Here is a 16273-nt window from a genome sequence, read left to right on the forward strand (position 1 = left end):
AATACACAGACACTAATGACATGACGAGGAACAGGTGAGGAGAGAGGAGGAAGGAAGCCAGGTGTGATAATGAGGGGGAGGAGCACAGAGGAACAGACCAGGAGGGAACAAGACAACAGACAGAGGGAGCCAGAGGGGAGAACATAGGAGAAACTTAAAGGACACATGAGGGCATGGAATATCAAACACATGACACAAGACATGGAAAAACAAAAACACAACACAAGACATGATACAATGACGTAAATCAAATACAAGAAACCAAAAAAACAGTACAAGAACAAACAAAAACAGGAGTCATGACAGTTATGGACAAACTATGACTAGTACAGAAGTCCAGTAACAAAACACCACTTAGGTTCAGCTTGGGGAGGCCGTTCTTCCCAATCACACCCCTCCAGGTAACACTGTCACTGCCCAAATGAGCGTTGAAGTCCCCCAGTAGAAAGACAGAGTCTTCAGTTGGGGCACTTTCCAGTACCCCTCCCAGGGCCTCCAAGAAGGCCGGGTACTCTACACTGCTCTTCGGCCCGTAAGCCGAAACAACAGCGAGAGACCTATCCCCAACCCGAAGGCGCAGGGAGACGACCTTCTCCTTCACCGGGGTGAACTCCAACACATGGCGGCTGAGCTGGGTAGCTATGAGCAAGCCCAAACCAGCTCGCCACTTCTGACTGTGGGCAACTCCAGAATAGAAGAGAGTCCAGCCTCTCTGAAGGAGTTGGGTTCCAGATCCCAGACTGTGCATAGAGGTGAGCCCGATTATCTCTAGCCGGTACCGCTCAACCTCTCACACTAGCGCAGGCTCTTTCCCCCCCAGCGAGGTGACATTCCATGTCCCCATGACTAGAGTCACCATCTGGGGATTGGGTCGTTGGGACCCACGACTGCCACCCAAATCACAAAGCACTGGCCCCTTCTGAACCCTCCTGCAGGTGGTAAACCTACTGGAGAGCGAGCCAACATTGCTTGTTCGGGCTGCGCCCAGCCAGGTCCCATGGGCAAAGACCTGGCCACCAGGTGGCCAACCCCAGGCCTGGCTCCAGGGTGGGGCCCTGGTGACGCCATTCCGGGCGTCGTAAACTTCCTCGTTGTTATCTTTTTCATCAGGGGCTTTAGAACCGATCTTAGTCTGACCTGTCACCCAGGACCTGTTTGCCTTGGGAGACCCTACCAGGGGCATTAAGCCCCAGACATCATAGCTCCTAGGATCATTCAGTTGCTCAAACCCCTCCACCACGATAAGGTGCCAGTTCAAAGAGGAGTGTATGTATATGCAGTTATTGTATACGTAGTTATTGAACTCAGTACAGGGGCGGCTGTAGCTCAGCGGGTAGAGCAGGTCGACTAGTGATCGGAAGGTTGCTGGTTCAAAGCTCCGGGCAAGGCTGAGCTGCATGTCGAAGTGTCCTTGAGCGAGATACTGAACCCCACATTGCTCACTAGTGAGGGCCCTGCGATGAGCTGGCGACTTATCCAGGGAGTACCCTGCCCTCGCCCTGAGACAAGGCTGGGATTGGCTCCAACAGCAACACCCCGTGACCCCATGGAAAGGGATAAGCGGTTACGGATAATGACATGACATGACATGAACTCAGTACTTGTTTCTCTCCTGACTCTGTGGCACTGATTTCCACTGAGACAAGACAACCAAAGAAATCAACTCCGGGTTTAACAAATAAGGTATGTATGTATGTATGTATGTATATGTGTATATATATATATATATATATATATATAAATATATATATACACACACAGACATGCATACGTGTACATGATACACATGCACACATATATACTAACACACACACACACACACACACACAAAGTAAAATAAATTGAGGGCACATTGCTGTCACGACCAGAAAGACCACAACAATAGTTTTTTTTAAACACTTTATTTATAGACTTTTTTCAGAACACAAAACAACACATCAACCCCGCCCACCCACTCCAACAAGGCCAAAGAAGAAAATGTATATATAAATGAATAAATAAACATATAATACATTAAAAAAGAGAAAAGAAATGCAATATTCATATTGATGTAAACTCACATATGTATTATATGTACTAAAGAAAAACATTCATATGTCCTACATGTGCAAACATCATGAATACATGAACACGCTCATATTCACACAAATACACGCGCACACACATGTATATATATATTTATACTTATACATGTACAAACACATATATCACTTACGATCCTGTATAAATGACATGACAGGGACATTCTAATCTACTACATGGATCCAGCTGGTCATTCTAAATTTACACAGTCTGGCACGCCAGAGCGATGTTAAATGAAAGATATATTTTCAATAAACTCTATGAAGGGAGTCCAGGTTTTAATAAATCTGTCTTTGCTACTGTTGCAGCTATATCTCAGCTTCTCCAGTGGAATTATTGAGAGGATCTCCTTAACCCAATGTCTGAATGACGGAGGTCTTACCGACTTCCACTGCATAAGAATCAATCATCACCATCAGCGTTAGAAACACTATGGCATTCATCTGTAAGGTCGTAAAGTGTTCTTTTGAGGGTGTTGTCCCAAAGATGGTGATTACTGGGTCAGGATCTACAATAACACCTCGTATGTAAGATATAGCTTTGAAAAACTTTGTCCAGAAGCTGTTCAGAGACCTGCACGCCCAGAACATGTAACCCACTGCGGCTGGATTGTGGCTGCATCTTGGACTTTCAAGGCTGATGTTAGGGTATATTTTGGCCAGTTTCTCATTTGAATAGTGCAATCTATGTACAACTTTAAACTGGATAAGACCATGCTGTATACAGAGAGATGTGGTGTGTAAATGCTTTAAAGTTTCTTTGCCATATCTCCTCAGATAGTGTAATATCTAAGTTTTTTTCCCATGCCAACCGAGTACTTTCCCACGACGGTGGGTTGATATCTTGCAACATTTGGTAAATCTTGGCTACCCTCCTCGTTCCATTGGGGTCTATCTCCAATATAGTGTTCAATACACTCTTAGGCGGTAATTAAGGAAATGGGAAGTGCTTTTTGGCGAAACTGCCTACCTACAGGTATCTGAAGAAGTGACTTTTAGGAATATTGTTGTCTTTCTGCAGTAGGTCAAAAGAGGCAAATGTGCCATCTACAAAGAGGTCTTTGAAGAACACCAATCCATTACAATGCCACGTTTCAAAAGCAGCTTGAGACGGGGGAAACAGGTGGTTACGAACCAGGGGAAGGAGAGTGATTGGCTGATTGAAGACGACAACAATAGTTATGACCCAATAGCACGACATGACACAGAGTAGTACAGGGAAACAGTCTTTACTCGTAAGCAGGTTCGGTTCATGGGAAGTCCAGCAGCAAAGGCAAACAAAACAGACAGAGATCAGACAGAGGCAGAAGGTCGGTACACAGGTAGTCAGTCAGCGAAGGCAAAAAAATCCAGCGGGGAGTAGGCAGAGGCGAGGTCCCATGTTTTACAAAAAACATCATGTTTGCTGTGTAGTTTACACGTCAGATAGTCCAATGCATGGAACTTTATCCATTATCCAGTTCAGAAGAATACACTTTCTAGCACAGAAAACAAGTGTTTGGTGAAGTTTTCTTTTAAATTTGTCAGTGATGGACCAATCAAACATACCAAGTAGCAAATATAGAGGGTCGTTGTTTCTAATATTAGAGAGAATCTTGTTAATTTCCTGCCCTGTGACCTGCCAGAACTGCTGCACTTTCGTACATTGCCACAGACAATGCGTAAGACTACCAGTTTCTATTTTACACTTGATGCACAGTGGAGATGCATTAGGGTTGAAGTTATGATGTTGGGATGGAGATATGTGGGCCTGCTGTAGCTGGAGTTTCATGGCGCTCACTCAGTTACACACTCAATGTTTCTGCATTCTTTCACACATTGTTCCAGCCATCATCTGTTATCTCATCATTGAGTTCTCTCTCCTATAAGCCTTTCAGAAAGTAGGTGTTTGTGGTGATAAACCCCTTCAGGATATTATAGAATAAACTGATAGACCCTAATCCTTATAGACCTGCCGGCTGTTGAATACCATCTTTCTCTTTCAGCTGACTGAAAAACATCATGGTAGAACCTTCCAGTAATTTGTCTAAAGTAGATATTCCTTTATTTTCCCAAACACGGAAGTTATTGTCCATCACTCCAGGAGGGAAATCAGGATTATTGCATATTGGAGTGAAGACAGAGGTGAACTGTGATCTACCCTGGAATTTTGTGAATGCAGAGAAAAGTGGACTTACTATACATCCAGTCAACTACAGCACACAAGTGAGCACTGAGCTGGAACTTTCTAATGTCTGGGAGATCAACACCTCCTTGTGTCAGTAGTTAGACGTGTATGTTTTCATTAGTCCTGATCAGCATTCAGCAGGGAGATGGGCTGTACGATGCACAGTCCTCTGGGATTCTGCCCCTTTTTTTAAATTATAGAGATGTGCATTTTTCTCAAAGACTGCAGTAAAATGCCTTTCTTAAAAGGGTCCTTAAAGATATTTAGAAGAGGGTCAGTCAATAAATTGTGGAACTCTTTGTAGAATTCACTACTGAGTCCATCTGGACCTGGAGCTTTACCAGATTGTAACCCTTTAATAGCACTGAACACTTCCTTCTTAGATATTGGAGCTTCAAGAGATGTTTTCTGGTCGTCAGATAAAGTAGGAAAGTTAAGAGAGACGAAATAAGTGTTCATTTTTTCAGTTTCTCAGAAAATAGCTGTCAATCTTCATGTTAGGCTAATGAACCATTAAGAAGCTGGCATGCTATTTTTGCAGGATTTAATAGAAAAAAATAGGGAATTATCATACCAGCTCCCCCGAACGTGGCCTTATCTCAAACCGAAAAAAACATCACACCGATTTTGATCTTGCTTGGTGGGATTGTGTATTTAATTATAAATTTGCTCTTAATGCTGCTAGTGTAACGGAGTTAGTATAGTTAATAATCTCACTAATCTCACCTACGCCTTCATCGCCGGCCTCCAGCGAATTCCAGGCCGCACCTACACCTTTGTCGCCGGCCTCCAGCAAGTTCCAGGCCGCGACTACGCCTTTGTCGCCGGCCTCCAGCGAGTCTGAGGCCGCGCTTATGCCTTGGTCGCCGGCCTCCAGCAGGTTCCAGCCTGCGCCTTTGCCTTTATCACCGGCCTTCCGTGGGTTCCAGCCTGCAACTATGCCTTCGTCGCCAGTCTCCAGTGTGCCTCAGCCCACGTCCCCAGTATTCAGTGCTTTTCAGACCATGCCCCTTCTGCCAGTTTCCAGAGCCCCTTCATCTTTGTCCTCGCCACAGACCTCCGCCTACGTCTTCTTCTTCGTCGCCGGGCTCTAGAACGCCTTCATGTTCGTTGTCGGACTCTAGTGGGCCCCAGTCCACGTCCCTGGTCCCCAGTGGGCCCCAGTCCTCGCCTCCTCCCTCTTGTTTGTTTGGACCTTGTTTGTCCACTTTTGTTTTTTGTAAGCAGCTTTGAAATAAAACTCGCCTTTTGTTTTCCTGATCTTGCCTCCGGTAACTGCGTTTGGGTCCAACTCCCCTTCCTTAGTCTTCCCTTTTTACCCCGACCTGACACTAAGTCCAGCAGCGGGACCTACCATGTTAATATTGGTAATTGTTATTCCTGCTAGTTTTAAGTCTGCTGTGGTTCAGCTTCTACTTAAGAGACCACACCTTGACCCAGGATCTCTAGATAATCATAGACCAGTATCCAACCTTCCCTTCTTCTCTTAAGTCTTAGAGAGTCGTGCCCCAACAACTTTCAGGCTTTCTTCTTACAGTTTTTACCCATTGCTTGAACACTATAGACACATGCTTAAACCAGAGTAACTTAACTTGAAGCTGTTGTTACTATACCTTAAACAAAGTGTAACCATACCTTAAACAAAAGCACTGCTTTGCACTTTAGGTCAATTCTGCAACACACTTGCTCCTGCACACTACACACTATTTCATACATAAGATACTTGGTTCAAAAAATGAAATCTCAGGGTACCACTGGGGAAACACATCTATTCAAAATACAACACACATTGGTTAACTGAAAATACTTAGACACACACCTGAAAATACTTACTTACAAAACTGAACCTATCAGCCAGCTACAAAAAGGCCTCAGTTCAGCCATTTTGAGAACTTTGCTGTACAGGATAGACCAGAGCAGCCGAAGTTTGTTGTAGTCCAGGATAATTTTAGTTTCCATCGTGCTGCTCTGGTCCAGAACTGGTTCACCAACTATGATCAAGTATTGAAGTTGTGTACTTGCTCCCTTACTCCCCATCTCTAAATCCTATAGAGTCATTTTTTTTTCCACTTGGAGATGGCGCGTATACGACCGCCACCACATGCCCGTATGCCTCTTCTGCAGGCAGTGGAACAGGCCTGCAGAGACACTGAGGTAAGGTCAGTCCAGTGATGGAGGATATTCTCCCTGATGCTTAGTGAGAGAAGACATTGCTTGTGATGTTGATGAGATCCTGTAGCCAGACAGACAGACGGCAGGATCCATAAGCCCAATTGTGCACAATTGTGTTTTTCTGTTTACAGTAGTGCATTGTTTTATTTTGTTTTATTTTTACTTTAACTGAATTTACTGTACTGTAAAATACACAACTGTAATTTAATGATTTTGAATTGAGTATTTCATTTTTTGGTTGTTGTGAAAACGTGTCTTCTGTGGAACTGAATCAAAACAGTGAAAATGAAAGACTGCAGTGTTTTATATAAAGTAGACTAGTGTGTTGCTGCTGATCTGAAAGTGTGTTTATATGATGCAAGTGGGTATCATTTTGTCATCAGAGTGACATTTTGACAAAGGATTGTTAGGTTTTGATAGCAGAGTTTCAGTTTGATGTAGATGTGAATGGTTTATTTCCCAGTGTTGTCTTATTTGCTTATGTGTAGAGTTTTGACACAATGAGCCAAGTTTTGCAAAACATGTTCAAACAACAACTGGCAAAAACTGTAGTAATAATCTCCTGGAACTTTTTCAGTCAGCTTACAGAGCTTCACTCCACTGAAACCGCCCTTAATAAAGTGGTAAATGACATTTAACTTACTCTGAACTCTAACTCTACCTCAGTGCTTCTGTTACTGGATCTCAGTGCTGCACTGATACCATAAACACACCGTCAGACCGACATGAAAGTCAACTTGGCATCTCTTGCCTGGCTAATGTCTTATTGGTCCAAAAGAACACGATGTGTGTCTCACAATAGTACTTCATCAGTTTTCACTAATATGAAACATTGAGTTCCCCACGGCTCTGTTCTGGGCCCTTTGCTTTTCTCTTTATATATTTCACCTCTCGAGCAAATTATTCAGAGTTATGGAATCAGTTTCCACTGCTATACAGACGACACTCGGCTGTGTATGCCAATAAAAGCTGATGATGAATCTCAAATCACGAAATTAGAGACCTGCTTATACACGGTGAAGAAACAGATGTCAGAAAACTTCCTGCTCCTGAATTCAGATAAAACTGAGATGTTGGTCATTGGCCCCACTAGACACCATGTTGATCAAGTGACCACAACTCTCGACAACTGTGTTATTTCTCAAAGCTCACCCGTCAAGAATCTAGGTTTTACTTTAGATTCTACTCTCTCTTTTGATCAGCACATCAAAGAAATTACCAAGATCACTTTCTGCCAGCTGCGCAATAATAGCTAAAATGAGGTCCTTCCTGTCAACTGCGGACGCAGAGATCCTGGTTCATGCCTTCATTTGGTCTAGGCTGGATTATTGCAATGCCTTATTTTCTTGTCTTCCGCATGAGAGCACTAAAAGTCATATGTGGGGTCATATAAAGTACATATCTATAGTCATTCTCAGCACAGCCTCAGTTTGGAGAAGCAGAGAGCCGCTCCAGCCCAGATGCTCAGCTTTGTACTGCAGTGAACAGAGTCCAGAGAAAAAGCAAAATAAACCACATAAAACAAGGCTCACCTTAAAAAATCTATACATAAATCATTATCAAAATCAAACTGTTGCACCAGATGGTGCACACTTCATTCATATTACAGATGTTTGTCTAACCAGCTACACTCTGTTGGACATAATGAAAAGCACTCTCATCTTCAGTATGCTTTGCCATAATACCAAGAGAGAATCCTTCAGATTGTTCAGATGCGCAGAAATATTTGCAGATACACACACATGCTGCTGGAACATTTTTTTTTTTTTTTAATTTTTCACCAAACAAGTCAGTGCAACATGTGCACAGCAGATAAATTTACATTGGAGTGAACAAAAATATGCTCACAGAACCGTAAACTGAAAAATAAAACTGCAGAAACAGAATGTGACCCTGAGAGGAAGCTCTCTCTGTCAGCCTATCAGGGTCAGCTCATGGCTGATGACATCATCAACTCAGGTAGCTCTGATTTCATCTGAAAGTTGTTCTTCTTTGGCCATGAGCTCCTCTACCAGCTCCACCTCCCACTCTTCCTCCCCCTCTTATTCACACCCTCCCTCTTCCTCCTCCTCTTCCTCTCTCTGCAGCATCTTCCATAGTTGTTGTACAAGAATAAGGAGCTAAACTGTGGCCTGTTAGTGCTGACTTCCTGATTGAAGTGGTAACAATTACAGTAACAACTGTTTGGCCAGGTGGAACATGTAGTGGCCAGTGAACGCCTGTAGTGTCATTTTGAATGGCAAACATGAGACTTTATGTCAGATTGTTGTGTCTTATGCAGAGAACTGTGCTCAGTGCATTTAAATAGTGACATTTTGAATTGCAAAATGTGTGTAAAACAGGAAATGTGTTTAAAGTTTTGGAGACATAAGAAGAGGTTTAATATATGTGTGTCAGTTTAAATATTTGTGCTATGCATGTCATTTTAATGTGTTAGCAACTGGAAAAAACTGTAACATATGAAGTGATTCATTGATTGTCTTTGTGTCTCCAGCTGCTGATGTAAACTGTTTACTTTTCTTTGGCTGAAATATATTAGCTAATATTCTAAAATAATATAATGTTGAATCCAACATAGAACCAAAAAATGTCATGAATCCAGGTGTGTTAGGTGAAGGAAGCACATTAACAAATACGAATTCAAAATAAAAAAAGCTTTTCATCATTTGTTTACTTCACTTCCTCTTCATTTTATCTTCTTCTGCCTCTGGTTTGTTTAGTCATGTTTCCTTCTTCCTGTCTAATATCGTCTCTCTATTCTCTGTACCTGCCATTGATGATGAGCTAACATTAGCGCAGTGTGTGTGTGTGTGTGTGTTTGTGTGAGTTTGTGTGTGTGTGTGTGTGTGTGTGTGTGTGTGCGTGTGTGTGTGTATGTGCGTGCGTGTGTGTGTGTTGCTCTCAGTATTGAAATCTGAAAAAGTGAAAGTCTGTCCGTGTTTGTTGGATCTCAGTTGGACTTCAGAAGCAAACAAACTGTGACCTTTGACCTCTCAGCACAGTCGTCATGGGAACAGACATTAGGTTATAGAAAGGCTAACGAGTTCTAAAGAGAAGCAAACAGAACATGTTTCTACACTTTGCTAATATGATTTTATATTTAATGTGGTTGAGTCGCAGCTGTCACTCATCGTCAGGATGTTTTTGTTTTTATTTCTACTCTCATTTCATCATTTCATTCATTCATCATTTCATTTTTCAAGAAATTCACTAATTAAAGAAAAGTGAAAATTAATTTGCAAATCAATAACTGCTGCTGATATTGATCTCACTGATCTGATGAGACACTTCAGTAATAATCATACACAGTCACAGTATTGATCTTCATGTTTCTGATGTCTGTCGTTGAAGCTCCTGCTGAACTTTGACCTCAGCTGTACAGACTGCCGAGGTCAAAGGTCACAGACCCCAAGTCAATGACCTCCACTGTTTGATTCAGCCAATCAGAGCAGAGCATACTGTCAGTGTCTCACTGCCTGCTGCTTGTCGTCTTCTTCTTCTCCTCGTGTCGCTGTGGACGGACGGACAGACGATGCACACCAAAGGAAGCTCCTGGTGAGACACACACACACACACACACACACACACACACACACGCTCAAAGTTCATCATTAGATTGATCTAAGAAACTCATCGACATGTTTGTTTGATATTAAATCATTTGAACAGAAACAAGCTGCTTCACTAACTAGCATTTACATTTTCACTAGTCATCAAATCAGCAGTGTCTGACTTCAGACAGATGACGACACTCATTACTAACATTTACTGCAATACTTAAAGTAGAAGTACTTCAAATTCTACTTGAGTTTTTACATTTCTTGCTACATTATACTTGTAATCCATTAGCTGCAATTACTGATTACAATACACATTCAAAATCAAATCACAAAATGTGATCATATATGTTAAACTCACACAGAATATAGATATGAGTGTACTCTATATATACTTTACATATACACTATATACAGTATATTGATTATATAGATTATATACAGTATATAGTTTATACAGTATAAAGATGATGTACACTATATAGATTATTTACAATATATAGATTATATACAGTATATAGATTATATAGATTATGTACAGCATATAGATTATATAGATTATATACAGCATATAGATTACATAGCCTACAATACATACAGAATAGAGAGTATAGTGAGTGCACACTGTCGCTGTGAGCTCAGAGTCACGTGGGGAACCAGGAGACGTCGTCAGTCAGACTTTGATCAGTTTATCAGCTGAATTCTGAACTTGAAGCTAAACTTTAACTCTCTACACTGAAACCCTGCTGACAGCTTCTGAAGACCTTCATCTTCATTATCTTCATCATCAGAAACATTTTTCAGACTTCAAAACAGAAACAGACTCCTGGCTCCTCCACTGAACAACATGAGGCTCTGAAAGTGGTTCTGTAAGAGGTCTTACTGTAATGACATCATAAAGTGATGCACTGAGACCCAAACACACTTATCAGCTAACATGGTGACAGAAGCTCTCACAACTTGAGACATGACCCGTTTACTGAGACATGAGCCAGTTACTGTCAGTGTCTGATCCATAACATCCATCTGATCCATCCCCCTCTCCCCCCAGCTGCTGCTCCTTCGAGGACTACAAACTGACCACTGAGTGGCTGTTGAACCAGACGAGTCACCGTCCGAAGGTGGCGGTGATCTGTGGTTCTGGACTCGGTCTTCTGGCTGACAGAGCCGCGAACAAACAGACCTTCAGGTATCAGGACATCCCCAACTTCCCCGTCAGCACAGGTGAGTCAGCCACGCCCACCGTAGACTGATGGTGCCTTTTCTTCTCATCCTCTGGCCCACCTTCCATCTTTCTTTCTTTTTCTGCCTGTCTGTCTCAGTGGCGGGTCATGAAGGCTGCCTGGTGTTTGGGACAATCGAGGACACTTCCTGTGTCTTCATGCAAGGTCACTTCCACCTGTACGAAGGTTACTCCCTCTGTCAGGTGAGTCCCTCACAGTGATGTCATCATGATTTCATCATGATGGCTGACCTGTCTGTCTGTCTCAGGTGACTTTGCCTGTGAGGATCTTTAAGCTGATGGGGGTGGAGTCTGTGCTAGTGACAAACGCCTCTGGAGGAATCTGTCCAGACTTTAAGGTCGGAGACATCATGGTCATCAAAGACCATATCAACCTGCCAGGATTCGCTGGACAGCATCCACTGTGTGGACCCAACGACGAGCGGTGAGACAGGAAGACACACAGACAAGCAGAAAGACAGGAAGACACACAGACAAGCAGAGAGACATGCAGAGAGACAGAGAGGCAAAGAAACCACAACAAATCACCACTGATAAAGTAAGAATAGAAAAAAATTAACAATTTTCAATCCCTCATCAAAGCACTGTAGCTACTACTTCTCAAAGATACTTTAAGTGATTAAGTGCTGGGGCAGCTGTAGCTCAGCAGGTAGAGCAGGTTGGATAGTGATTGGAAGGTCGCTGGTTCAAATCCCAGCCCCGGGCAGAGCCGAGCTGCATGTTGAAGTGTCCTTGGGCAAGGTACTGAACCTCAAATTGCTCCTGATGTGCGCACCTAGCATGGCAGCCTTTGCCAGTGAGGGCCCTGCGACCCCATAAAAGGGATTAAGTGGTTACAAACAATGGATGGATGGATTTAAGTGCTGAGAGTAAAAACATACAAGAGCAATTACATATTTTTGGGGGGGAGTCATGCTCTGTGGGGTCAAGGTGAAGTCTGAACAAATGAGTCTTGAGTCTCCTGCTGAAGACAGAGTGACTCTGCTGTCCTGACGTTGGTCGGGAGTTCGTTCCACCACTGAGGCTCCAGAACAGAGAAGAGTCGTGACTTCTCTGAGCAGCTTTGTTTGCTCTGAGCGATGGCAGTACCAGCTGGCACGCCTACCGATAGGGGGGAACAAACTGGTCTGTTGTCCCGGCCCAGGGTAGGGGGGGCCAGAACTGGGCCCTAATTTAAAAAAAAGTAAAATAGCCTATTTATGGAAAAAAAAATTAATATCTGAGTTACATAAAAACTTTTTATTTGTTTTCTTCCTAACTGTCCTTGAAAAAGTGGTCAAGAACCCCCACATCCAACACAAAAATGGTTTGGCCACTGATCAAAATTTGATGTTGTCATTTGATTTTAAGTTCAGTACGCTCAAAATTTTCTGGTTAGCACAAGTCCAGTGCTCAAACAAAGAAAGAAAAGAGAAGAAGAGAAGAAGAAAATAGAAGCCTTAGAGATTTTCTAAACAAATATTTTTTAAAAAGGTGGTGACGGTGAAGCTGGAACTAGTAAAGTCAACGTAGAGCAAGGTAAGAAACAGCGCAGCCGACGTTTACCAGCCTTGTAACGTAACCAAACAGGCCAGCTCTAATGTTAACGTCCATTAGCTTGTATAAAAGCCTGACACAACACGTCATCTTTGACAGAAACAGTTGAGTTACAGAACAGTTAGCTCCATCAGAGAGGAGGAGACAGAGAGGAGAGAGATCCAGTCAGGTGACAGAGTGATGCGGGAGGGACAGTGTCAGGGTTATGTCTTAAATATCTACGTTCATTTACAGATTCTGTCATCGCCTTTTTTGTTTTGAGGAAATGTGTTGGTGAGATTCAAGTGGCATTTTGCCAACAGTGCTGTCAGAATTTATTGGCGTACACTTTGCCATTTCCGGAAAGACTTCGACAGCGGAATCTGCCAGAGGACCCTCAGATTGGGCACACTCAGTGTGAGAACGCTGGTGTCACACAAAATCATAAAAACACCAGTTAGCTTCTAAAAGTCTCAAGTGAAGTCACATAATCACACACTTCTGTACGCCTTTATCACCAGTTCCCGGTCCAAGTTCATCCAGTTCTACTCGACCTGATTTTGAACATTGTGTGTGTGCGTGTGTGTGTTCCCAGATAAAAACTAAACTTAAACTACTTAAATCACTTGTTAAACTAATTCAAACTAAACTGAAATGAAAAAAAAAAAAAAAAAAAACGAACTGAAAAACGAAATTAAAATAAAAACTAATGAAAAATTTAAAACTATGATAACCCTGACAGACAACGGATTTCGCCGTTGATGAAGGCAATACTGTGACATCCTCAAGGGCAGTCTTTCAGGTTGAGGCTGGTATTGATCATGTGAGGTGTCGGGGCGAGCGAGGTGGTGAATTTTAAGGAGAGAGAGAAAGTGACAGCGTGGTGGTCGGACTCAGTGAGCAGTGTTACAGAGCACAGAGGTTCTACAGGACCTTGTGAACACAAGGTCCAGTTGGTTCCCGGCCCAGTGGGTTGGTGGAGAGGGGGAGAGTGTGAGGTCAGATGTGGAGAAGAAGTCGATGAATTCAGGTGAGAGCAGCTTCTCTGTGGAGATGTTGAAGTCTCCCAGGACAACGAGCAGTGTGCCATCGTCAGGGCAGCAGCTCAGGAGGGCGTCCATCTCATCACAGGAGTCACGGAGAGGACCGGGAGGGAGACTGATCACCACAATGTGGAGTTTGAAAGGAAGTGTGATCTGGGCAGGTGGTCCAGAGGAAGGACCCGGTAGGACCACAGTGGGGAAGACGAGGAGTCCAGTTCCTCCTCCACCTGTTTGTCTTGAGCAGTGTGAGAATGAGTAGGCAGATGAGAGGGCAACTGAAGTGGCAGTGTTTTCTGGGGTGATCCAGGTCTCAGTGAGGGCCTAACCCTAGCCCCAAAAAATGTTTGAAAAAAAAAATAATAATAAACAATTGTATGTATATGCTCTTGTATGTTTGTATCCTCAGCATTTCAATCACAGCTCTTATGTAATTGACGAATCTTTGACAAATAGCAGTTATGATCCTCAGATGACAGCTTGGCAATCGTTTCTATACTTTGTTTGACTCTATCGACGGTGATGTTGTCATTTCTCTCTTGTGACAAATGTACTTATTGTAAGTCGCTTTGGACAAAAGCATCTGCTAAATGTCCTTAATGACTGGTTTGGCTAGGACTCATGGCTGCAATGGGTGGTGGACAGTGAGTTACTTGGACTTGCTCAACTCCCCAAGAGAAACTCTCTCAGTCTTTGTTCAACAATTTTTGTCCAGTTGTCCTACTGCAGCTGATGTTGTACTGTCCTCATGCAGGCTGAGCTCCACCTGCAGTCAAGCCTATTTACCACAGCTGAGTGGGCTGAAAAACTGACTGATAACCACTCAGCTTCTTCCATCTACAATTTCATGTCACTTACCAGCAGTATGATGCATACAGTAAGGATCTGTCTGTCACTCTCCACCTGTCTGTCTGTGTGTGTCTGTAGTTTTGGGATCAGGTTCCCCTGTATGTCAGATGCGTACAGTAAGGATCTGCGGCGGCTGGCGTTGGATGTGGGCTCTGAGCTCGGCTGCAGTGACTTCATCAGAGAGGGAGTTTACTGCATGGTGAGCGGACCCAACTTTGAAACCATCGCCGAGGCCAGAATGCTGCTGATCCTTGGCTGCGACTCTGTGGGTAAGACGGTGGGATGCAGACAGACAGACAGTCATTAGTCATTGAAGGGGAACCTTTCTGGCAAGCTTATTAATGATAGACTGGTGTTAATGAGTGAGCAGGGAGGGCAGTGATTGGCCCTCAGTGTGACGACAGACCAGAGATCAGATTCGAACAGGGACTATTAGAGTATTTTAGAGGAAGTCTGTGGGTTCCTTGAAGAGATAAAGGGTTCATTATTAAGGGTCTCTAATTATTGCAAAGGTTTCAACAGGTCCTTGGGGAGCTTCCAGGGTTCTAGGGTCCCTTGTTCTAGAGGTTACCAAGAGATCCTTGAAGATGTTCAGTGAACGAGCAGTGAAGTAGAATTTCAGCAGATCCTTATTAGATATGTCTGCTGGTTGAATATGAATGAGACAAAGTGGAACCCTGCTATTCAACAAACTGCTGATCACAATCAAGGTAATTAACAAGGTCACTGATTCAAGTCTCCTGAGGTGATTATAATGAAGCAGTTTTTTTGAAACTCACTAAAGAAGAATGTTGCACTCCTCCTGCTCCTGCTCCTCTGCAGGTATGAGCACAGTTCCTGAAGTGACGGTGGCAAAACACTGTGGACTCAGAGTTCTTGGTCTGTCCCTCATCACCAACAAGGTCAGTTATTGAAATCTGCAGCACAGAGTGAGTTTGACAGCCGCGATGTTGCAGAGATTTTGCTGTGTGACGAGGCTGACATACATTTGTGGGGCTGTAGGTTTCTTTGGACTACAGCCGGGAGGAAAAGGTGAACCATGAGGAGGTTCTGCAGATCAGTAAGATGAGAGCAGAAGTTCTTCAGAAACTGGTCACCAAACTGATCTCTCGCTGCCAGCAGCAGAGCATCAACACCCACTGACACGTCATCATCCGCTGACACGTCATCAGTCAACACTGTCGGCTGTCTATCCTTTTTCTCTCAGTGTCATCTGTTCTGTAATTACAATGGAGAGTCAATAACTCTGTGACTGTCAGCGACTGTTTAATGAATGATGTTGACTGTGATGAAGCATCAGAACAAACAGGAATAAAGCATAAAGAAATAATGTGTGTTTTATTATAAACATCTGGTGGCATCATCATCATCAGCAGCAGCAGCATCATTATCGTCATCATCATCATCATCAGCAGCAGCAGCAGCAGCATCATTATCATCATCATCATCATCATCATCATCATCATCATCATCGTCATCACCATCGTCGTCATCATCATCATCAGCAGCAGCAGCAGATATATAAAATGTTGGTTCAGTTTTGATCTAAATTCCAAGTTGTTGTCTGTCATGTGACATCATCTCCATCATCTGGTCATGTTTGATGAGGACATGACAACAAGCCCTCTGATTGGCTGTTCCATGAACAG

General features: G+C 43.2%; 1 protein-coding gene across 1 annotated transcript; it reads left to right on the top strand.

The window, feature by feature from the left end:
• Window positions 1-9841: 9841 nt before the first annotated feature.
• pnp4b (purine nucleoside phosphorylase 4b) lies at window positions 9842-15954 on the top strand. The gene is made up of 7 exons (XM_037072928.1): window positions 9842-9975; window positions 11029-11201; window positions 11300-11403; window positions 11469-11644; window positions 14703-14893; window positions 15447-15526; window positions 15627-15954. The coding sequence occupies exons 1-7, from the start codon at window positions 9953-9955 to the stop codon at window positions 15765-15767; spliced, it is 888 nt and encodes a 295-aa protein (XP_036928823.1). The 5' UTR covers window positions 9842-9952; the 3' UTR covers window positions 15768-15954.
• The last annotated feature ends 319 nt before the right edge of the window (window positions 15955-16273 follow it).

This window comes from Acanthopagrus latus, chromosome 17 (assembly GCF_904848185.1).
Source record: "Acanthopagrus latus isolate v.2019 chromosome 17, fAcaLat1.1, whole genome shotgun sequence".
Taxonomy (NCBI): domain Eukaryota; kingdom Metazoa; phylum Chordata; class Actinopteri; order Spariformes; family Sparidae; genus Acanthopagrus; species Acanthopagrus latus.

Bases quoted from the DNA above. Each gene is read 5' to 3' on its own strand.
- pnp4b (XM_037072928.1), top strand. From the start codon at position 9,953: ATGCACACCAAAGGAAGCTCCTG. The intron at 11,202-11,299 runs GTGAGTCAGCCA...TGTCTGTCTCAG, and splicing joins CAACTTCCCCGTCAGCACAG to TGGCGGGTCATGAAGGCTGC. The intron at 14,894-15,446 runs GTAAGACGGTGG...GCTCCTCTGCAG, and splicing joins CCTTGGCTGCGACTCTGTGG to GTATGAGCACAGTTCCTGAA.